Consider the following 23065-nt stretch of genomic DNA (forward strand, 5'->3'; position numbering starts at 1 on the left):
CTTCTGATTTCTGCCCACAGCAAAAGTGAAAGTATCAGCACTTCTCTCCAGTGCTGGCATGTTACGCGTGCAAATCCATTCCCTGAGGAGCAGGGGGTTCCTCTTCAGGAGAACAAACAGCTAATTAAACACGTCGGATCATTAGTTAACTGTGCTTATGCGCCTCTCTTGTGAATTTCAGAATAAGGAAATTAAAACACCGTGGACACGCTTGGTTATGTTGTGGTGCCTTGGCTCAGGCACGCGGATTGTCATCTGAAAAGAGGACCTCTTCTGCTGCTAGCAGTACGTGGGATTCCTGCCAAGGTGCTCTGGCTGGATACAGATGTGTTGGAAAACCGGGTGCTTGGGCAGAAAGATTATCAAGCTGCTTATTTGGTGCTTTGCACTGCATTGGTTGTGTTAGTTTATAGGGCTGGCTGGGCACGTGCCCTTTATATGGTATGAAACCTGCTCTCTGGGCACTCCTCTAATGAAAAAAAACCTTCCATGAGCAGCAGCACTAGCTCAGCCTGGTTTCTTGGGAAATTGTTTTAGCTCTCTGCTTTCCTGAGCACTGCCCGAGGAAGGGCTCCACCCTCCTCGCTGCCAGCCCCGTGCAGAGCCTGGCCCCAGCCCTGCATTGTCACTTGTGTCACCGAGCCCCTGGGTTTGGTCCAGGCGTGCAGGGAGCGGCCAGAGGCACGAAATGAGCACCTGAGCTCAGAGCTGCCACGTCCAGACAGGGAGCACCAAACTACCTGTCCTGTTCGGGTGAAATTTGCTGCTGCCCACTTAGAGTTCTACTAGCAAATTAAAAACTCACCCCTGGTTTTAATTAGAGGTTTTGCTTCATCACTTACTGGTCTGCCAGTCTTCTACAAGATGCTTTGAGATAAAAGGGCCAGAATATCAAGTGCATGCTTTCAGCAGACGGTAATTAATTTGAGGTCGCTGACTCTGTGTACCATGAACTTCAGGTTCTACTCAAAAGAAAAGTTGATTTGCAGTGCTTACTTTTCTGAAATATGGACAGGTTTGTCTTGATAGTGGTGCTGAAGGCCCTAACAGGTTCTGATGTATCTAATCTAATGTATAGGCTGTTGCATCCTGAGGTTAATATATAAATCATACGCAGTGCTTATTTTGTTCAAAAAAAAAAAAAAAAAAAAGAGCAAAAAGGTGGTGCTGCTTTATTTTCCCCATCCCACCCCTCAGACCAAAAAAAAAAAAAAATGTGTTTTAGGAATGTTTTCAGTGAAACTGGTATTAATTTCAGTGGAGGCTGACAGCAATTTCTAACTACTTAGAAGCAGCAAAGAAGAAAGCCGAAACCCAAGAGCTGAGCTTGTAACTGAAACTGCAGGCCAGGGATTGTGGGATGCAATGGTAATGTCTTGTTCTGTGTTTATTTCCTGAACTGGAGTTCAAAAGCTGAAATTGATTTCTTGCTGGTGTAAAGCTGCTTGTTACATTGCCAGCCTAGCAAATACTTACAGGTCTGTTCTAGAAAGATTAAATATTAACTTATTCAAAGGAAGGCTTCGTCATGTAAAGATCCTGTGAAACTGTTGACTTCTGTGTGCTAAGTGACTTTGGACAAGCACTAGGATTGCCCTTTGTTTAATCTGTCTGAGAGTGGGAATAACAGCAGTGCAAGGAATAAAAGCAGAATCCCAAAATTTACATGAACTTGAGGTAAAACAGAAGTAGCTTTCTTTTATTTTTATTTCAGTTAAAGATGATAAGACAGAATGAAAATCACAAGTGTTTCAGTGTTCACTTTCACCTCAGCCTGCCGGAGCTTGCCAAATTAAAATTGTTCTGCCCAGTCTCATAACTGCTTTCTGGTCCGGGAGACCTGGGTAAAAATAAGGAAATTATCTTCCTGCTTCTGTAAGGCTTTACTTCATTTCTATGAAGTTTAGTGTGGTTTTGTTTGTTTAAGTCTCACAAGTGATAAGATCTTAAGCTTTTCTCTGGATGTAAAGACTGTTCATTATCTTGAGTCTTTAAGCATCAAATTTGGCTCAGTTTAGTTTTGTACTTTAGACAGAAACGCAGGAGGAGGCTGTGCAAGTATGCACATCCAATATGTGCTAACTAATGAGGAATTTGCTTTTCTTCAGGGTTAACCTCCTTTAGCTTGAAGCTAGAGGCTTCCGTGGACAGACAGACAGGGTGCTGAGCATGTCTTTTAAGGAGAGAGGGAAAAAAATCAAAATCTGAACAAAAAAGGTTCATCTGTACATCAGGGTATCACCTTGTTACATCTCTGCATACTATAAAGAGGCACAGTTGTGTAATAGGGTTGCAGACCCCTTTGCTATAGATATCTGCAGCTAAGTGAGGCACATGCTGCCTCTGTGACCGAAGTAGCTCTGTGGAACGAAGCCTGTAACGCACACTGAAGCCCTGCGGATTTAGCTCTCTAATGTGCATCAGGGAAAAGCTCCTTTGAGCCGGCGTGCAGACTGGTGACTGGACAAACATCAGCGCTGAGGGAGAGGAGATGATGTGGAGTGAGGTGAATGGCAGTAGGCAGGACGTGCTCTGTTCACCTTTTGCTCGTGTTGATGGCCAGGAACTTAAATTTGCTGTGTCAGATGAAGAGTCAGGAAAAGATCCTTTCCTCATTGGATTTCAGGAATTTAGGGAAGAGACCCAGCAAGGAGAGCGGTATGAACAAAGTGACCCAGTAAGTACAGCTGCTCTCTGATCAGTGTCTTGCCTAACTGATGAATGAACTCCAAAGGTTTCAGAGAAGCCTGAGAGCAAGAGGATGCACCAGTCAGAGAGCATGTAGGATAGATTTGAGCAAACAATTTGGTGTTGGGATAAAAAGAGATGAAGGTGCAGAATAGGAGGAATTTGGGAGATTTCAACTGTCTTAAGAATTTGGGTTGGGGAGGGAAGTACAACAGGTTGGCCTGGATGTTGATGTGCTCCAGAAAATGTGCTGGGTGCGTATCTGAAGGGCAAGTATAAATTATGATCTAACTAATGGCTGTGGAAAGGAGTGTGCTCCTCTGCTGGTTAGAGCAGGGAACTGGATCTCTTCAGCTCTTCCACTGACTCGCCAAGCCTCAGGGGCTGGCAGAAGGAGTACTGAGTCCTGGTTTACCCAGAGTTGGGCAGGGAGGCCTTATTAACACCTGATACATGATTTGGAACAAGTCGGCTATCTTGGGTATCTTACTTTTATCCAAATTTTTGATTCAATGCAGATTTACTTACCATATATCTTTTTTTTTTCTCTTCCAGTTACTATATCTTCAACTGCAGAAAAAGGTAACATTTAATTATTATTTTTTAATGTAAATAGTTTTGTTGCACACAAGTCTTAAGGGATATAGAATTGAAATGTATTTCTTTGTATGTAACCTCTCTGTAGTAAGTAGATCATTGCTAAGAAACAAGTTAAATATTGTGATGTTGGGTACGCTGAGCTCACAGTACCGCTTGGGATGAAGACAAGACCTGTGAGGAAAGTAACTTTGATTTAGGTTTGCAAATATTTTTAAATGGGTACCTTCTGAGAACAGAAGAGGGAAGGAACTGCAGCAGTCCATTTTCTGTTTCATCCTGAAGGAATGATGAATATTCATCTTACCAGCCTCCTTGCAACCTCTGACCAGTAAGACTTTTGGAAGAGGAGGGATTGTTGTACTGTTTGCTGTTTTTCCAAATAGCTTACCAGGTTCCTCAGAGCACCATTCCTCAGGACTGGTCAGAACTGTGCAAAAAACACAGCCATTTCAAAGGTGACTGCACATTATAATTTTAGATTTCCAGGTTAAGTGGTTAAGGCCTTGTTTTTACAAACTTTCCTTAAGCCTTATTATTGTCCTTGTCAAATATACGTCACAGGGGGTAGTATTTATAGAGATTCAAACTCACCAAAGAAATTCCAGCATGCTTGCTGCTTTTAATTGTGAACAAAAACTAGGCTAGAGGATCATTCAATTCCAGAAGTTCAAAGTGCTGTTGTTTTTTTTTTTAATAAGACTTCAGGCTTTTTTCCCCACAGAATCACTATAGGGATATTTGGAAGTCCATTTCAGCTTAAGAGAGAACGTGAGAGTGATTATCATGATTTTATGCTACGCATAGGTTGGCAGTTCCATCATCCACTGAAGGCTGTCTTCAGAGTGTGAGACCTCTGGTAAGAGGCTCTCATCTCTTAAATATTTTTGCAAAAGAGAACTTGGAGGTAACCCATCAGTTTACTTCCTGGTGGAGAGCATTCAGAAGAAAACTGTAAAAAGGAGGAAACTTGATGGAGTCTGTCCTCTTTCATCTTTTAAAGAAGAGGTGAAAGAGTGGGAAAACCTCCAAAGTAAACCGTAAGCTGTTCAAGACGGAAGCTGTGTCTCAGCGTGGGTTTTTACATTGCAATGCACAGCTGGGCTTCATCAAGACTTCACAAAATTCTGCAGGTTGCTGCTGTGCTTTTACTGTCTGGTTTTACTAGAAGTAAAGTTTTACTTTCTAGTTTCTTTCAGAAAGGCAAGATTCATGTCTCTGTTAAAGAAGCCTGGCAGAGCAGTGATGGTGGTGTAATGTAGCCACATCTCTTGGCTTTAATTCAAATGCAGTGCCTGCCTGATCGAAGCAGGCTCTCTTAAATCTACAGAGAAGACAAATGCTTGATTAATTAATGAGAACAGTATCTTTGAAACCTGCCTGTTAGGCTTTTGAAAGCAGTCGTTTGCACATATTTTGCCCTTTCAGTTCTACGGCATGTCACAGGCACCCTGCATGCATGAATTTCTTTACAGTGGAGGTTGATCTTGAAATGTGAAGTTGTTTTTTCATTTGAAATAAAAGTTCCAAGTTTCATAAAGTTCTTGCAGGCTAACTTCCAATAGCCAGGAAATAGAACCAGGAGAGTCAAATGGCCAAAGCACTGATAACATTGCAATGTAAATAATATGTATAGTAGCAAATATATTTTGCACCATTTTTCATTGTGCTCTGTTCAAATTCGTTTACTGCAGGTTTTTAATTACACTTTGTAATTCAATTGCTGGTGATTTCTTCATCCCATTAAGGCTAACTGTTTCCGTGTCTTTGTATTTTCATATTCTTGCGTAGATTTTTATCCATTAGGATAGAACAGCCAGCTCTCAATCTCTCCACAATATAATTTAGTTCTATTGAGTATTGTCAGCTCTGTAATCCTACTCTGTCTTTAAAGTGGAGTTAAGAATGATGCAGGAAAAAATTGTGAGGGGTAAATCTGAGGAAGGCTTAGTATACTTCAGGAGGATGCTAAGAGCATATCTTATGACATTGTCCTCCCGAGGGTATAACTTAAGGTCTAATGTGCACCGGTGCCTTTAAGGTGAAGTCGTTTCGCTTGGTCACAGCATGGCACCAGGAATCCTGGACGCCCTAGCTTAGCTGGGGCTTCCTCACATCTCTGAAATAACAGATATTGGGGTTTGAGGTATTTGATGGTTTTCTCATGTCTTCAAATTACAAGAAAGTAAGCTGAATAGGAACGAAGCCAGCTTATATTTATATTTGAAACTGATGTGAGATGCTCCAGGGAGTACTCTGCAGAGTGGTACTGCTACTCCAAAGGGATCGGATCCTAGGGCTGAGTTTTATGGCCAGAATTAAGCTGTTTATTGTGCACCTGACTTTTGCCATGCCCTTCCCTCCACAATATCGTTTCCTCTTTCCTCCTATTAACTCCTCTCACCCTTTTCTCCCCCAAAGCTTTGATTTATGCAGCTGTTTCCACTAAGATTTTAGGTCTTTCTCCTCTTTGCAGATTTCTCACTTTTTAATTTCTTAACCATGTTATGTTTGAATGTGTGTAGTATGTTTTTAATAGAACACAGTTTCTAATTATGTAGCGCCTAGCACAGTGAAGCATAGGTTCTTTCCTATCAGAAATAGGATTCAAGCAACAATTTTAGGATGGTTTTAGAAAAAGGCTTTGCTTCTTGCTTCCACAGCTGAAAATTTGCCAGATCTATAGTTGGAGGAGTCAGAGGCAAAGAGAAAAAGCAGAATTCTCTGAAGGAAGCTCAAGTTTAATTTGTTTGTGTGTGTGTGTGTTTTTTTGTTTTGTTTTGTTTTTTGTTTTTTTTTACTGTAATGAACAGTAAAAATCCTGAAAGATGAAAAATTAAGACTATGCCTGCTGTGACTGTGTACCTGTTGTTTGTTGGTTTGTTTTTTTTGTTTTGTTTGGTTGGTTTGTTTTTTTGAGCTGCTGAAAGTTCCTGAAGTGTAGGGTCTGTTCTGCAATCCATGAAGAGTGTAATATGGCTTCTTAAAGGACTCTGTATTTGCACAGGACAGTAGGTCAAGTTTCCTTCTTGCAACTAAAGAAATGAAGATAACGTAAATACTTGGCATGACATTTTGTAAGGTTTGCTGATCTGGCATGACCAACCAATTTCCTCTTTACAAATGGTAAAAGAAACCATTAGAGGAAGCAAGATTGGAAGAAGCTTCCAGGGCCGTAAGTCACAAGCCTTTGGTGTTTAAGGCAACCATATCACACACATCCATTCATAAATTGATGGGGCTCCATACTACTTGTTATTGCCACAGTGGCTGTAATAGCAGGACTCTTCCTCTGAAGATTTGAAATAAGATTTGCAAGCAATTTTAACTCACTCCAAGATGAGACCTTGCTGTTTAGTCCTCTCTCTTCCTGGTTTGGGGTTTTTACTCCTATTGAAAACCAGCACATTCCACAATGGCACAGTATTATGCTGTTTCTATTAGAAGTACATCTCTTGATGCATACTAAAAAATTAAATTGATCTCTGTAGGCCAGTTATCACATAATCTAGAGTAGAACTGGAGCATCTTTATCTAAACAGGTTAGTCACTTGCATGCCTTAGGTGAAACTGTATTCACTTCTGTTTTTGTTTTTTTTTTTTTCCTTCAAAATCTGCTGTAGAATCTTACATAAAAACATATTATTTCCTTGATGAATAGCAACTATGACATTTAGTGATTTGTTGGTGGTGTTACGGAGGCTTTTTGTGTTCTTTTTTTTTTTTTTTTTTTTTTTTCAAGTGGGCACTGCCAGAGTGCTAAATTTACCCAGGCAAAAAGGTTTAATATAACTTATCAGCTGATTCATAATGTCATAGTCTAGCCCTCATCAAAAATCAGGGGTTTTATCTCTTGCTCTCTTCAGCTATATTCACCAAATTTTTATTTGTATTTTATTGCAGTTGTGTACCTTGTGGTTTTTCATCTGTCATTTGTCATGTTTGTATGGTCGTATTGGAAGACAATTTTCACATCTCCTGCATCCCCTTCCAATGAGGTAAATCTGACGTTAGAAAAATGTCAATGCTTTTTTTATAAATAGATGAACTGTTTTCAGTGATGAAACTTGTTTGCAGTAATGCATGATTCACCTTTCCCTTCTCATTATCTAAAATAGAACAGCTTGACAGCATATCATGAATGCAAATCATCAGATTACTCCTAAAATACTGCATGCTTTGTATAATGGCATTTCCTTATATTAAATGTGTTTAATTCATCTCAAGCTTGACAGTCACATGTATGTGCAAAAGTAGTAAGACAAAAAAGCAAATTTGGGGATACAGTGCTTTGCTAGTGTTTGACTTCTGACATTTTTAAAATCAATAACTCCAGTGGCTGCATTTTTGTATTTTTTAGATAGTTTTGACCTTCAAGTAGGAAAGCGTAAGCCTGAAATGAATTACCTTGTTTTCTGCTTTCCCTCGGGGATGTATATGTAGGGATGAGATGGTGGCACCAAATTTAAAATACTTTCCTTGGTTTTAAAAAGCTTTTAAACTGGATAAACTTTTTGAGACTTTGATTGTTCTGTGGAGGTTGCATTTTTATTCTATTTTTAGCAAGATTGACTTTCATTGCTCATGTCAGTCTTAAATATTTTTGTAAAGAGTTAAAACTGTACTTCTATGGAAAAGCAAACAATGCTCTGTAGTACATAATTATGTCTTAGATATTCTGCAGCTTTCTAAGATACATTTATAAAGTGAAAAAAGCTAAAGACTATTCTGCTTTTTAGTTAAGTGAAAAGAGTAGTACTGAATAGTTAAGCTTACAAATGCAAAGGAGAAAAAAATTCAAGGACATTTCATCCTGAAACGTCTTCAGGGTGGTATGATTTGGCTTTATGTGGGGGGGATGTTTCTGCAGGCAAATGATAATGGTAAGCAGGTTAGCTGGTTACGATGTGGTTGCAACTGTAGTTTTTGTAAAGGTGTGTGAATTTGGGCTGCTCTGAGAGCAGTCTGATAACTTTTACTGTCTGCTTGGGTTCTTCAGTAGTAGACTGACAGTACTGACAGTACCTGTAGTTGCAGTAATGTTCTAGCAAGCTTTTGCTATTCATTGACTGAAAGGGATGGTTTCAGCATATGGCATGTAAGGAATGTTTCCTATGTTAACGTGGGTATAGATCAGATCAATACAATTCTTTCATAGGAAAAAAGCAACGCAGGGAACACTTTTTTTTTCTCTCTCTCTGGGAAAGTCCCTTCTGTTCATGTATCAGTGAGTAATTTTTGCAGGTTTTTATATTTAAAAACAGACTTCAGAATCTCCTCATTGTATGAAAGTGTAAATGTATATATTTTTAGTCATTGAAGTTTGCCATTCTTGCAAAACAAATAGCATCCTGTGATCACACTATTGAACTAAAAAAAGATTCCGCAGCTGCTGTTGTTCTAGTGTAATCCCTGTACATTTGTCATAAGAAATAACAGTGAACATTATTAGATCCAGAAAGAGGAAGGAAACAAAGGGACTCTTTCTGGTTTTGGTAAGAACCAGTGGAACCTCATTGGAAATTCTGTTAGCTATGTGGTAATAGACAACTTTTGATGTCTTTCAACATACATATCCTGCCATTGTCTAGCAAATCTGTGGTTTCATGTCCTTTTTAATTTCTGAAATTAGAACAGAAATATTTACTTCAGAAAAACAAAATCCTTTTTTTTTTTTTTTATTAGAGTTTATTTTATGTTACTTGGAAAAAAAAAATCAAAAAAAAATTAATTTTGTGTTTTAGTTCCCTTCCTGTACATCAATGACTTGCCACAGAAGTGTCATCTAGAAGTAGCGTTTTGTGTTTAATGCGACCTCTGCTTGATTGCAGGTCATGGAGACAGCCATTTGCTACCCTAGCAGGCTCAAAAAAGGCAATAGGGATAAGGCATGATGCTTCAGATCTATCTGAAGTTTTTGATGTGAGCATCTCCAGTTTTCATATTTCAGTAAATATCTAGGCTTTTAGCTTAGAGACAAATGTTTAGAGGAAAAAAAAAAAAAAAAGGTCAAACTCTTGATGATGACTAAAGTATTAAACTTCATTTTCATTCTTTGCATAGATTGATACTAATTTGTGATTATTTAAATGGAAACAATGCTTCATGTTTCATGCTCAATAGTAGGGTAGGGTAGGCTCAATAACTGGAATGCTACCATATGTAACAGGTGACAATTAGATTCTATGGGATAGGGTGCAATTTATTTGCATTCTAGATTGGGAAATAACACTGAGAAATTGCAGCCATGTCTTACTGCTTCCTCCTTTTCTGTAAGTCGAGTGTTTGCCGTTGCTTGCCAACCAACTCAAATCCAAAAGAGGAAAAAGTACATGATGAGATGAAAATCCATGTGAACTAGTCATATACATATTCTTGGTAGGAAAATATGTTCATGTTAAGCCACACTAAGCCAATTTTTGTTCCAGCTGCATACAAAGCATTTTCCACTCACTGCTATGAATACTTTGTCTATGTGTGCTCATAAAAAGGGTTCTTGTAGTCCTTGTGGGAAGCTCAGAGTTTAAAAGTGCTTCAGAATAGAAAATACCAGAGGAAATTGTGAGTTCAGCCCTCACTCCACGGGGACTTGTCAGCACACTGGGTTTTGTGGGGCTTAATGGTAAAGCTGTAATTTCAGTGGATACCAAAGCGTTTTGCAAGTGAGTAGAAGCTCTCCAGGTTATACTGGTAAAGCTTTACCTTTTAGTAAGGCTTCTACAGGAGTGGTCCTCATGCTATATTCAGGTTTGTAACTCTGAAACTGTACAAGCTTTGTTGAAGTTGCTTCCAACATAGGTTAGGGATTTTGAAACCAGTGCTGACTACTCCCAAGTAAAAATTCCATTTAAACTCTTCCAAATTCTGTGAGGAAGCAATGAAAATTCCTGGTCGCCACCCCCACCTCCATACACACCCTCTTCACTATTTTCTCTGGCTTATGCCCCTCTCTAAGTCAGAAAGTGGGTTAAAAGAACTTCAGTCTCCTGTCACATTTACTCTCATCAAGAGTTAAGTTCCACCTTCTTAAAACTCCCCTGAGCTTCTGGCTTCCTTTGTGTTGAAGGGAAAATGCAGTAGGTAATGAAATGGAGACAAAGATGATTCTCTTTAAAATATGCTCAGGACCATCAGGACCATCATGTAGTTTTGAGGATCTCCTGTAGTATTCAAGGGGAAGGAGAATGTCAGGGGTCGCTCAGAGACAGGATTAAGGTACATAGGGTCTTTTCCTTGGAACTTGAGTAGGACACAAAGTAATAATTGTTCTTATCCCTTCATTCTGTCTTTTTCCTTCCCAGTTCTGCTTGTCAGAAGCTGATAAAGAACAATATGAAAAGGAAGAGAGACCAGAAGTCCAGCAGGAGATTTTGAGAAGAGCTGCTAGCAACTTGCCTATCTGTACGACAACAGCATCAAGAGGTGAGATACAAAGATAATTCTGTGCTCCTGAAGCTGCTTAGTTTAATTTCGTGAGATTCATTTGATGTTAATGAACAATCTATTAAGCATGTACTGCAAAGGCCATAACCTTGTGGTGTGTTTTTTTTTTCCACCATGAGAAATTCAAGTCCTTTGTCTGGGATCTCTATATACAGCCAATGTATGGAATAACTTTTTCAAAAAAAAAAAAAAATTCCTCTTCTTTTAAGCAGACAGATGACAACATTTGTCTCTAATTCTGGCTACAAAAAGTAACCACTGAAAATAAATACACCTGGAAATAGATGAAAATTAAACTGTACACTTAATTTTACAATCTTTTGTGTTCCCCATTAAATTGCTTTTTCTGGGCTATAGCAATTCCATGGGAGCAGAAACTTCATTGTTAAAGCTAGAATTTAAGAAGGATTAACTCTTATTTCACTCCCATCTATAACTCAGTACAGAGCTTTAATAAGTATAAACATTTTTATTCCAAGTTATATATGAATCATCTGTGAAACAGTTGTCTTATGCATATGTATATATATTTTTTAAATATACCTGTTTCTCTTTCTTGAAACTAGAAATGTTGTATTTTTCTCCAAAAATATAAAATACTCAGGATACTAGTCACCAAAGTCAACTGTGTCTTTTCAAACAAAGTGTCTATATACCTGGCTTTTTTTGAATACAAACCTCCCTCCGAGGGAATCCCAGTCCCTGGAAGGGTCTGGGAAGCTCTTGTCAGACCTTAGCAGTTCTGCTTAGCTGTAGGTGTTGGCTTTCCTCCTCCTTTCAAACTGACTGTACTGGTGTCTTGTTTCCATTGAGAAGAGCTTGAAGGCTTATTTAAAAATAACCAGGAAAGATGAGGAAGAGCTAATTTGCTGAACAGTCTGCTAGATCTCTGTTTGCTGAAGAGGATAGAGACGGCTAATGTTGAAAGTTGGCTTACTGAAAGATTGTAGTTTCACGATGGGATGCTTAGGTACTCTCTCCAGAGGTGAAGGAAAACAGAAGATAGGTCATTGCCAGAGGGTTGAAGGATGGGGAAACTGAGGAGGTAAAGAGTAAATGGAAATGGACTCCATATAGCAGTAATTTACAAGTAATTTAAATACTTTCATATGTTTCTTTAAAAAAAACTCAAACATATATATTGTATGAGTAGGTCTGTGAAAACAGGTATGATTGGAAGGGAAGGAAGCTCTCTAAGATTCAGTTTGTATTAAGAGGGAAAGTCTTCATAAAATGCAATGAGTTATAACAATGTGACCCTTGCCACTTGAATGCAGCCATCAGATACTGTGATCGATGCCAGCTAATCAAACCTGACCGCTGCCACCACTGTTCTGCGTGTGACATGTAAGTTACTGCACCTGAAATGATGGATTTTCTCTTTCCTTCTATTACAACCACTTCAGTGTGTTAATTTCATCAGTGTGTCAACCCCTGCATGCCAGCAGATTTTACTATTTGTTCCCTTCTCAGACCCTTCATACTCTGATTCCAAGGAAGCAAAGTTCCTCCCATTAGTGCTTTATTATTGTTGCAGCCCCATAGACCAAAATGCCAGAACTTGTTAGGAAACCTGCAATCTGCTTATAGCTTTATAAAGTAGTGCTTATGTAAAAACAAATAAATTGGCACTGAAAGCAAAGAAAGGCAAGTCAGAGATACCAGCACGTGGTTATTACAGAGCTCTTCTATTTTATCTTGGTTCTGCAGCTTTGAAACAGCTGTGTGTTACTAATACTGCTTTATCTCAAAGAGTGACAGTGGAATTGCAGGTCTTTGCTGTTCAAAAGACACCACTGTTGCTCCCTAACCTCATTCTGAGTCATCAGAGAAGTCTGTAAGGGTGCTGAATCTGTGAGTGAGACTTTGTATGTCTGAGCTTGAGGAAATCTACTTAACTAAAGAACCTAATGCGCATCTTTTGGCTAAAATCAAATTTATTAGCAAATGAATGTCTGTCTGAAATGTCTAGCATCCGGCTTTATACAAAAACTGGATGTAAATAGCCTATGAACTATTCAATTTACCCACTGTGCTGTTTTTTTCCCCCTCAATTACCATAAACAAACAAGCAAGGAACAGACAAAAAAGTAACAAAAATAGCCCTAAGGTAGACTTAGTTGGAATGAATGACCCGCTGACATACCTTATCCACACAGCTGCGAAGGGTCCTTTGGATTTGTTTTCTTTCATTGCTCACATAAGACTAGCGTGGCTTAATGAACTATAAATAATATGGTTTAAGTATTGCCCAGTAATGCTCCCCATGTTAATTTAAGAGGCTCTCTTCTCAATTCTCTCGTATCTCACTTAGTCCTTTTGGTTGAAAGGATGGTCACTGTAAAGTGGAGACATAGCATGAATGCAGAAGAATGGTCAAAAGTTTCAGTGAGGACATTACAATTAAAAGAAAAAACACAAACAGTAAAGTAAAATCATATGTCTTAGAAAGCAAATATACATTTTGCTTTAATTTGCTGGAAATAACCTCTACTCTTTTTTCAGATGTGTACTAAAAATGGACCACCACTGTCCGTGGTAAGTTTATTTAAAAAGAAAAAAAAAAAAAGACTGTCATAATGATTAATTAGCTCCTACATGCTGCTTCAGAAAATGAAACTTTGAAGTAAAATTTGATTTTCACAGAATTTCTTGAGGCTTTATTATGTGAAAATAAATTTTGGTCCTAATGTGTGTTGCAACTTAGCATTGTAGGCCCAGCAGCCCAAACCATACATTTTTTCCTTATACAGAGAAACCATGGAGATAAGAAGACCTATGAGAAATGGCAGTTCTTTTAGTTTGGTGGTGTTATCAACAGAAGAGGCGATAACCACTACGTTGTGAAAATCAGTTCTTGATTCTAGATGATACATAACATGCCCTCAGATGGTTACTCTTCTGCAGTTTGTTTTCACTGGTAGTCAGTAAAAATATTATCTGCTGTTGCTGCAAAGATACTGCTATCAGTAGTTGACTTGAAAGTGTTTTTGTAACAAAAGCAACATCCACTGAAATTGATGGAGAGATTTGTATTATCTTCTGCAGTCGCTGTCATTAGTTCCTAGTATGTGAGATGCTTCCTAAAGAGACTGATGGCATCTAATGCTTTGACAGCTCATGCCTTGTCCTGTAGAAATTCTTGGGAGGGAACAAAATTTGTGGGAGGGGCCCAGCTAACAGCCTGAGGAAAGAGGCTTCATTCAAAATAATGGCTTAAAATGCTTCTGAAACACTAGTGCCAAACTCTTTTGGACATACTACTGACATCATACACATTATGCTCTGCAAAAACAGCTGAGTGTACTGTTATTTTATTTATTTGTTTTGGTACATCATAGTAACCTCTTTCTCTTTCCTCTTCTTCTAGGGTGAATAATTGTGTGGGGTTTTCTAACTACAAATTCTTCCTCCTGTTTTTAATGTATTCCTTACTGTACTGTCTGTTTGTTGCTGCTACAGTCTTGCAGTACTTCATAAAGTTCTGGACAGTAAGTTCTAAGGCTTTTTTGTGTTTGTTTGTTTAATCTTGCATGCGTTTATTGAAGGCTGCCTCAGCATGTTGTCACTCACCATTTACTCTGTTCCATAGTTCATTACCATTAACAGCATCAATCGAAGTGACTGAAGCAGGAGAACCTTCCGAATATTAATGAGTTAAATTTATTATACTGCCTAGGATGAGTAATTGGGGGAAGAAGCTCCAATGAGGACACTGTGGTTTCTCTGCTCCATCAAAATTGAATGTCACAGCTCAGATTTCTTTGAGACTATTGGTTATAGATAAGTAGATATAGAAAGACCCGGTTTTATCAAACAATTACGCGTGTGTATGTACGTGTATACATGTGTGTATGTTTAGATGGATACACACACGTATACATCAAAATACCAACAGATATGAAATACAATAACCTTGTATCTTTGTGGTTACTTTGCTATCGGAAAAGGCAGGTGAATCTTTTGGGACCTCACTAGTCTCTGTTTTGGAATCCTTACGTAGGCATGTCTGAACTTCATACTAGTGGGTTTTATTGATCTGATACGGGCAGAATGCTAAGTATGGTGTTAATGATATCTGTGTTCCTTGTAACCATTGTCAGTAGTAATAGATAAAATAATAGATACACATATGTGCACCTTACTAGATTTAGTAGAATATATGTGAAAGGTGAACATCCTTGCATGTCATGTGTCATTGTTCCTATCAGTTTTGTTGCAGTTATGTTCCAGGCTGAAGAGAGCATCTTCTGATGCTTCCTTTCATCTCTGAAACCTCGTACTGTGCCTTCCAGTCTCTTGAGACAGAAGAGCTAGCATCAGAATTCTCTTAATCAGATTCCATTAACTAACATGGGGAAAAAATCCCTGTTAAGCGGAAGGCTTTCCATCACATGTTTATAAATAAATGGCAGCACGTGTCTCTTAGATGCTACTTGCTGTTGCTGTAGCTGTGAAGAGCAGTAATTATCTGTAGCAAAAGAAAGACTCTTTACTGGAGAAAAGTGCCATGTCAGGGTAAGAGAAGCTTGATCATGTATTCAGAACAGCTGTACTTTGAGACAGATGTCACTAGACAGGTAAGATAAATGGTGCAGACACATTTGTTTGTGTTCGTCTGAGCCTATGGGTCTGATCTGCCAAAGTACTGCGTTTCTCTTAGTCTCTCAACTCTATGTAGCAACCCATCACTGCAGAGCAGCGTGTGGGAACTGAGCTTTCAGTATTGTGTGAGATGAAAGTCACAGGTGTATTTATCACCCAGAGCTGTGGCTTAACAGGTGTTGCAAATGAAATGATCCGATTCTGCTGTTCAGTCTTGCTTGACTGTAAATAGTTAAATTTTTAATTTGTGAATGTGTCACTTCCAAACATCTGCCTGGCTGCTTTCCAGTGCTTTGAATGCAATTTCCAATGAAACTGTAGATGCGCTCCTACATATTTACCAGTCAGTGCTTGAGCAAAGAAAATGAATTTGCTTTGTCACCTCACTTCATAGCTGTTACTGCAATGGGAGTCAGTAGGACATCTGACCACAACGAACATTTAATACCAACATTTGCAGCAAGCCTATTCCAAAGCCCATTGGACACGATAAAGAAGTGGACTCTTGAGCAGAGGAAGTGAACTTAAGAGGGATATATTTTTAACGCTTTAGTTGCTTAAAATGTTTTATGCAAGAATGGGCTACTTCTGAACTGTGACAACAGGAAATGTTAGCTGTGTGTTTGCATTTGTTGCTTTCATTTTCCTGTTACTTCCAAGCCGAAATCTGAAGATAGCAGGCTCTTATAATCAGATCTCTGAGTCATTCATACTAAAAGACTCATTCCACAAAGCTAATATTCCTATGATTTTGTAATAGCTTGATTAAAGTGGAATTCCAGAAAGAGTTGGTAGCACCAAAATTATGTGAACTTGCAAAATTTAATACGGCTCCAGTATGTAAGCATTTAGGTGGGTGCTGGTGACTACAGAATAGTCCTGGAAACTTCTCTCTACATCTGTAGATCAGAGTGGCCAGCAGATACATTCTGCATGTAGATGGTTTCGCTGTTGCTAATGCTGAGCAGTGGTTGCTACAGCATCAGACAGATAACTATTAGGGCTCTCTAGATTTGTTTGTTTTTTTGTTTGTTTGTTTTTTTATAGCTTGACTGTCAGAAATGTTACAGTTTCCTTTTCAGAAGGTAGCATTTCTTTTTTGCTTCCTTATAAATGTTTTTAGAGAAAGCGTATATAGCCATTGCCAGGTGAAATACTTGGAATGTAACCTTCAGAAGTTGGAGTAATTTTAAGGGTGTACATGCTCCCTACACAAATTTTAGCAGTCTACTGTTTTGCACTGTTGATGGTATTTGTTTAGAGAAGCAACATGTATGTGCAGATACTTGCAAATATTGTGAGACATGCACGGTCTCTGATGGAAAACAAAATCTGTCACACCTGCAAGACTTTCATAGCATCTTTCATGCTCTGTGCAGAAGTACTGACAAAAGGTTTTAGTACTGTTCATGCCGTGATGGAACAGCCATGCTGGCTCTAAGTGTTTACCACAGGCTTACGCTCTGTTGTGGGAGTTTAAATCTGGTTTGTATGGATCAAGGGAATACGAGTGACACGTTGTTGTTGTTACACTCGTAACTCCTTTTCCTGTACTCATAAAATTCTTATTCTAATACCTAGGAAGTTGTTAAAGATAAGCAGATAAATCCACTGCTTAACAAAATGCATTTGACACAGGCACCAGTCCTGGCTGAACGCCCAGTTCTCGATGCCTTGTTTACACAGTGCAGGGTAGCACTTCCCAGTGTGTTTGCATCCACTCTCGTTTTTGTTGTGCTCCCTCCCACCTTGAAACCTGCACATTTTTCCAGCTGTTTTCAGTGTCTTTCAATGTCCTCCAAATTATTTTGGCAATCCTGAGCATAGTTAATTTAAGGATATGGTATGTGTTCCGGGACAGATGGTACATACTTCTGAAAAACTCCACTTCTATTTAAAAATTGAAAAAGTAATTCCAGGTCCTTTGTTAGAACTGAGTCCTCCTGTCTGTACACACAGGGGTGTATACTAGATGTTTGAGTTTCTTTAGATTTAAGATGAGTAACAAGCTGAGCTCTGACAGTATTTTTTTTTCTTATTATTTTTTAAGTGACTTCATACATGCTCAGATGACTCAGTGCTTGTGAAGGAGTTTGTGAAGGACCCTTCAGAATAGTGACTGCCGTCAGGCTATTATGTGTGCTAAGCAGACCAAATTTTATTGTGCAAATCATTTCCCTTTGTAAGCTCTGAAGTTCTCCCACCTACAAGTCACAAGTCTCTTCTGCACTGCTGCTAAATGTACAGATTTTAAATAACTAATGACTGAAGTTTCACTCTTCTCACATGCTGTGGCATGTGGCTTGCTGCTAGAACACAGCTGTGATTAAGTCTGTGATAAGCGCTCACAGGCTGCACCCTTCCATCCAGGGAAGAATTAGCCTTTTTTGAGAGATGCTTGAGTTCTGCAACTGGCATTCAAGAACTTAGAGCCAGTGGCTCCACCTGTGTAGTCGGAAGAGGAGAATGTTCCCAGGGCATCAGGCAAATTAATGATGTATGATTTAAAAAAAAAAAAAAAAATCCTTCTCCAGGTTATAGACCTACTGTTTTAGGGAGATGCAACTGAAAGTAAGTTGTATTTTCTGGCCCAGACCCAAAGACTAAGCTGTCACTGCTCTTCTGAGCTTCAAAATCAACTGGCCTGAGAATTGTCCATGGAGAACTACTTCATTTAAGTAGTTCCAGAAGAGTCCTATAAGTAATACTTGGCGGTGCTTAGTAGTATTTAAGGATCTAGTTGCATATAGTCTCACTCTCGTTACGATTGTGTAGTGAAATGCCTGAACCTGGAAGCTCTGCTTTTTTCTTTTGTTGTTTTTATGTAAATTGCAAACTGTGGCGGTGAAGTATTGGCAAGCACGACTGCTTGGGTGTATGTATGACATCAAGAAGTTAGAAAAATGAATGCGGTAACCACCTTTTCCAGGAAAACCACAATGTGCTCAGAGGTAGGAAGAGGAATCACAGTTTTAACACTAAGCTTAGGAGTAAGAAGAAGTTAAAGTATGTCTTTTGCTAGCCTTCATTTCAGGGGATTGCAAAACACTTTGTTTCCCTCCAGCAGTGAGGAGAGGGACTGTTGCACAAATTGTCTAAGCAAAACTACAGCCAATAAATAAATAAATAAAGGCAGTAGATAAGCTGAATTTAGATGGCAGTTCAAACAGCTGGACTCTATCATTTTCTTACTCTGGCATGATCAGAGGGTAGCCAGCACTTTTGAAAATGCTGTTAATACATGCCAGACTCCAGGGTAAAAGCTTTGGCTCTCCCTAGGCTTTCTGCACAGAGCAGTCTTACTGAAAAGCCATACAGCTTACGTAGGACAGATTTGTGAAGTGCTAGCATCTTGGCTAAGGTGGTTAATAACATTCTTTAAAATTTGGAATTTAAAGTCTAACTTAAACTCAGCCTTCCTGTTTCTTTCTTTTCTGAAGTACTAGGTGAATTTCAGATGTTACACTGAAAATATCTCACGATTTTCAGTATTGAAGGACACTGGGAAGAAAAGACAGTATTGATGTGTTACATCTTGCTGTTGATGGTTTTTGGTTGCTTTGCTTTTTTTTAAACAAAGTCATGGAAGGAATGGTATCTTATTTTTTGTGCTTTTGACTGAACCTACATTTAATGGTAATAGTTATGTTCTGAAGTCAGATTACTTATTTATAAACCATTGCTTTATGGTTTATTCTTATTCTCTGGAGTATTGTTAGCTTTATAGAGCTGTATGAATGGTGTCATCGTAGACAGTGTCACCATAAACCTTACTCGGGGAGGAAGCTAGTAAAGAAGGCACCCAGTGCAGTCACGCTGCTCAGGCTAAAGAAACCACTTGAAAGTGATCCAGCCCCAATCTGAACAGCAGGACTTCAGAAGAAAATCACACGCCTTGGGAGTTAGTCATGTGCTCTTGTGTACTCAGTCCTCCATTCTCTTGGAGAACGGGGGCTCAGGCTGCTGGTGGGCATTGGAACTTGGCACGTCCAAGGGCACGTGTGCACACCAACCATTTTTCTTAACAAAGCTCGTGCTGTTTTCAAACACTTGGTCTTAACATAATATTAGTGTTTAATAAATTGTCTTTGTTTGCGCAAAGCTTTGCCGCAGGAAAGCTGCAGAGAATTGTCCAAAGGTAAAATTCAATATTGATATAATTACTTAAAAATGTTCCTACTGTAGTTTTCCTAATCCAATCCTTCATAGTAGCTATTTACACCAAACTATGGTGTAAATAGATTGAAAGGGAGAAAATCTGTTATCTGTTTTGCTTACGAATATAGGCAGTGTATGTGGATGTAGATATACTTGTATGCACTTGATCTTAATCGAAATGTCTTCTAGATAGTCTAAAAAAATAAGCCTCGGATAAGTGTGTATGCTGAATGAGCTAATGGAAAAAGTAATGGCAATAATGCTAACTAAACTGCTGAATAAAAATAGCATCTCTGCTTTCATAGTGCTGCTAAAGGTCAGCTGCTTAAAAGTACTGTGATTTTGAGGATATAGAACTAGAATAGTATTGTTACAAATCCTATTGGCCTCTTCAAAGTGCAAGCCTAAATATGGTTGGGGCTGGGGGTGGAATTGACTATCGCCTGTGGGTGGGAGGTTATTTTTTGGTGGTTGGACTGAAACTGTTGTTTTTTACATAGATATTCTGGTGAATAACTTCTGCCTTGTCAGAGACGGCAAATTTGTTCTGCTAGGTACATGCTGGTTGTTTCTTAAACCTTAAACCTGAGAGGTTATCAAAAATTAAAGTGCAGTCCCCGGAAACTGATCTTGTCTAGGAGTTGTTCAGCCTTGGAAACACAATATAACTGAGCCACTTCCCATACACATTCCTTTCACCAGTTCAGAGGTAGTTTCAGTATTACTAAGTTGCCAGGAAAGGGTTTGGAAGTTTTCGTTGGATCTTCTTCTCTTGAAGAATAGCAATTTTGGATGTGTTTTCAGTGTTTCTTTGGCTGTGGCTGCACAGTGAACATTTTTTAGTAAAGGATTTTTTTTTTCACTTGCCCCTTGCTGTGCATTTAAGAAAACTAACCTGGTTATATACAGAACTAGCAGACAAATGAACACATGCACTCACGTAACTAAAGACAGACGGAAGGGGTACCCATCAGCCTTCAAATGCTGTTATATACACACTGATTTAACGTGACATGAAAGGAAGGCCCTGCTTGTGCTGCTTTTCTTCGTGAAAAATGGGGTGAAAGACATATAGCAGACTGGGGGTAGCAGAAAATGTTTGGTGATGATAATGCATTAACTGCTGAAGAAGTGTTAACATGTTAATCTCTTTCTTTCTTTCTCCCCAGAAAGAATTGACAGATGCCTATGCAAAATACCACATACTATGCCTTTTCTTTGTGGCAGCCATAGCCTTCATCGGCATACAGTGGCTCTTCAGCTACCACTGCTGGCTAGTTGGCAAAAACAGATCAACAATAGGTCAGTTAATTGGAGTACAGAACTGTTCCTTGTCCAGAAAAACAAGTTGCTGATAACGGGAGGATAAACTTTCACTTTAAAATTCTGTACAGCAAGAAGAATTCTTGGTGAAAGCAAAAAAGGTCAAACCTTGTCTTGTGTTTCCTAGTGTAGTAGATACTCTGCTGGAGATAAGTGTGGAGATTCATGATGAATGTCAAATTTTTGGTTTTATATGTATTTTGAGACTAATGAGGCGTATTTTTGTTGTGGTTTTTATATAGTGTCAAGTAATCTAACAGAATTGCTATTTGCTGGTTACCCTGTTGTTACAATACTTGGAGTAGCTCGGTGGCACCATCTGAGGTGAGGGTTGTCCTGTGTATGAATATAATAATACATTTTGCTCCAAATCTGAAAGAATATTCTTAAAATCCTGTGAGAGAAGGTGGACCTTGGTATTAGGAAGTGACTTTTAAAAGCACTGCAAGAAAAATGGAAACACTGATGCATGTTTCTGAAGTAATAAAAGAGTACGGATTGCAGGTAATTTCTGTGCCTAAACATTCTAAATGTCATTGATTGGTGTAAGGAAGTTACTTGCATTAGTTAAAGTATCTAAGTTCCTGCTGAAGCATTTTTAAAGTGTTTTTTTGTTTGTTTGTTTTTTTGTTTTTAAGGGCTCTGGTGGTTATTGCCACAACTAAAGTCAAGGTGTTCTACTTCTTGTTGGAAGTTAAATTTCAGTCCCCAAAAGTAAATGAGTTAATGGAAAGAGATACTACTTCCTGCTTGCTAGAATTTTTCAGTGGACAAAAAGGAGTTTTTTAGTTGCTTGACAGGAGGGCCAAGTCATTTTCCTTCTATGTATCTACAGCTAAGGAACATTCACAGTATCTTTCTTAGCTTTGAAAAAAAAATTAGCACATTCCTTGCCCAAAAGTCATTGTTGGTCATTGACTGCACAATCAATATTTACTTTCTGGTTCATGATTGTGAAAAGACAAGGTGTTGGTATGGAGAGAGGAATGAGTCCCCTTGGTTCTTGGCCAAATGTGTAACCTGTCTGACTAGGTAAATAGTAGGTTGGTCAAGTTTAGGTGGTTTGTTGTACCTCATGGTGTCTGTTTCTCTGATGTAATAGATCTCATCTTTCTCTGATACTGTGGTATGCTCTTAGTTTGACTTCAGCCCTGGGCAGAGTGGGAAAAACCTGTCCTGTATGAATTTAGGTACAGTAATGCCCAATGGTAAATTGCTAATTTGTGCAGAAGAGATCGTCTGCTCACAGACATGCACAGGCCAAAGAGAGAGAGCCGTCAGTGAAGTAAGGATGTGTTATCTTCAGCATGCTGATGGTAATTTGCTTTGCCTCAGACCTTAAGTTAAATGTAAAGAGAGAAAGATGATTGATCTTACGAGAACTTTAATGCTTAGATTTTTTAATGCTTTTTTATTACTTCAGGTGACAATCATTTTTCCCCCATAATACATATCAAGATAGTCTTAACTTTCCTGAGACTCTGACAGTAGAGAAGTCTGAGTCTGTTTTTTTGTGTGTTTTTTTTTTTTTTCTGACTGCTTATTGCTCTAAAGTTGCATGTTTTTCTTTTCCAGAATCACACCGTGCACCCATGTTTCGAAATGGACCTGATGAAAACGGCTTTTCGCTTGGATATGGCAAAAATCTAAGGGAGGTTTTTGGAGATGAAAAGAAGTATTGGCTGCTCCCTATTTTTACCAGGTGTGTGGTCTGACTTGAAATGAATTAGGGAATAAATTGATTGATTAATTTGCATCTTGCTTCCCTTTCTCTGAAAAAAATGAAGCACAATTGGAAAGCTGATTTGGAAATCTTATGTGATTGGCATGAGGAAAATCTGGAGGAGAAAACTAGGAAGACTCTGCACAGGGTTTTCATTTAGCAATGAGAGCCTCCTTTACAAGGGCCTTCTAAATACAGAAGTTTGGAAAGATTTATGAATTGTATTTCAAAAATTCTACGCCTTTTGGTTGGTACTGTTAGTGCCTGGTTACAAAGCAGAAATCAATGGTACAGGGGAGATACAAATGCTCTTTGAATTTGAGCTGCACTGAAACAACATCAGTTTTAAAAACACCCCCTCTTATTCCCAACAAACTTGACAGCTTTTCTTTTGCTGTACATGACATTTTCATTAAAAGCCTTCTGAGGAAATGAATGTAAATAAGCAGCAGGAGAAAAAAATGTTGATATGTTGGAAAATTGCAGTTTTAAAACTTGATCTGAACTGGTGTTAGAAGTTGCAGACGA

At 38.7% G+C, this 23065-nt stretch overlaps 1 protein-coding gene across 9 annotated transcripts in view; it reads left to right on the plus strand.

Moving 5' to 3' along the window:
• Positions 1-23065, plus strand: part of LOC101792807 (zinc finger DHHC-type palmitoyltransferase 20) — an 87883-nt gene that overhangs the window by 54655 nt on the left and 10163 nt on the right. For all 9 annotated transcript variants that reach the window (XR_011806486.1, XR_011806487.1, XR_011806489.1 and 6 more), the window contains 8 exons: positions 3244-3270; positions 7189-7283; positions 10587-10707; positions 12006-12075; positions 13234-13266; positions 14099-14219; positions 20661-20793; positions 22390-22516. Coding sequence is in view for 1 of the 9 variants with exons in the window: in XM_072032685.1 (XP_071888786.1) it covers positions 3244-3270; positions 7189-7283; positions 10587-10707; positions 12006-12075; positions 13234-13266; positions 14099-14219; positions 20661-20793; positions 22390-22516 (727 nt within the window). In the remaining 8 variants the exon portion in view is untranslated. The remainder of the gene's footprint in view (positions 1-3243; positions 3271-7188; positions 7284-10586; positions 10708-12005; positions 12076-13233; positions 13267-14098; positions 14220-20660; positions 20794-22389; positions 22517-23065) is intronic.

Source organism: Anas platyrhynchos, chromosome 1, assembly GCF_047663525.1.
Source record: "Anas platyrhynchos isolate ZD024472 breed Pekin duck chromosome 1, IASCAAS_PekinDuck_T2T, whole genome shotgun sequence".
Classification (NCBI taxonomy): domain Eukaryota; kingdom Metazoa; phylum Chordata; class Aves; order Anseriformes; family Anatidae; genus Anas; species Anas platyrhynchos.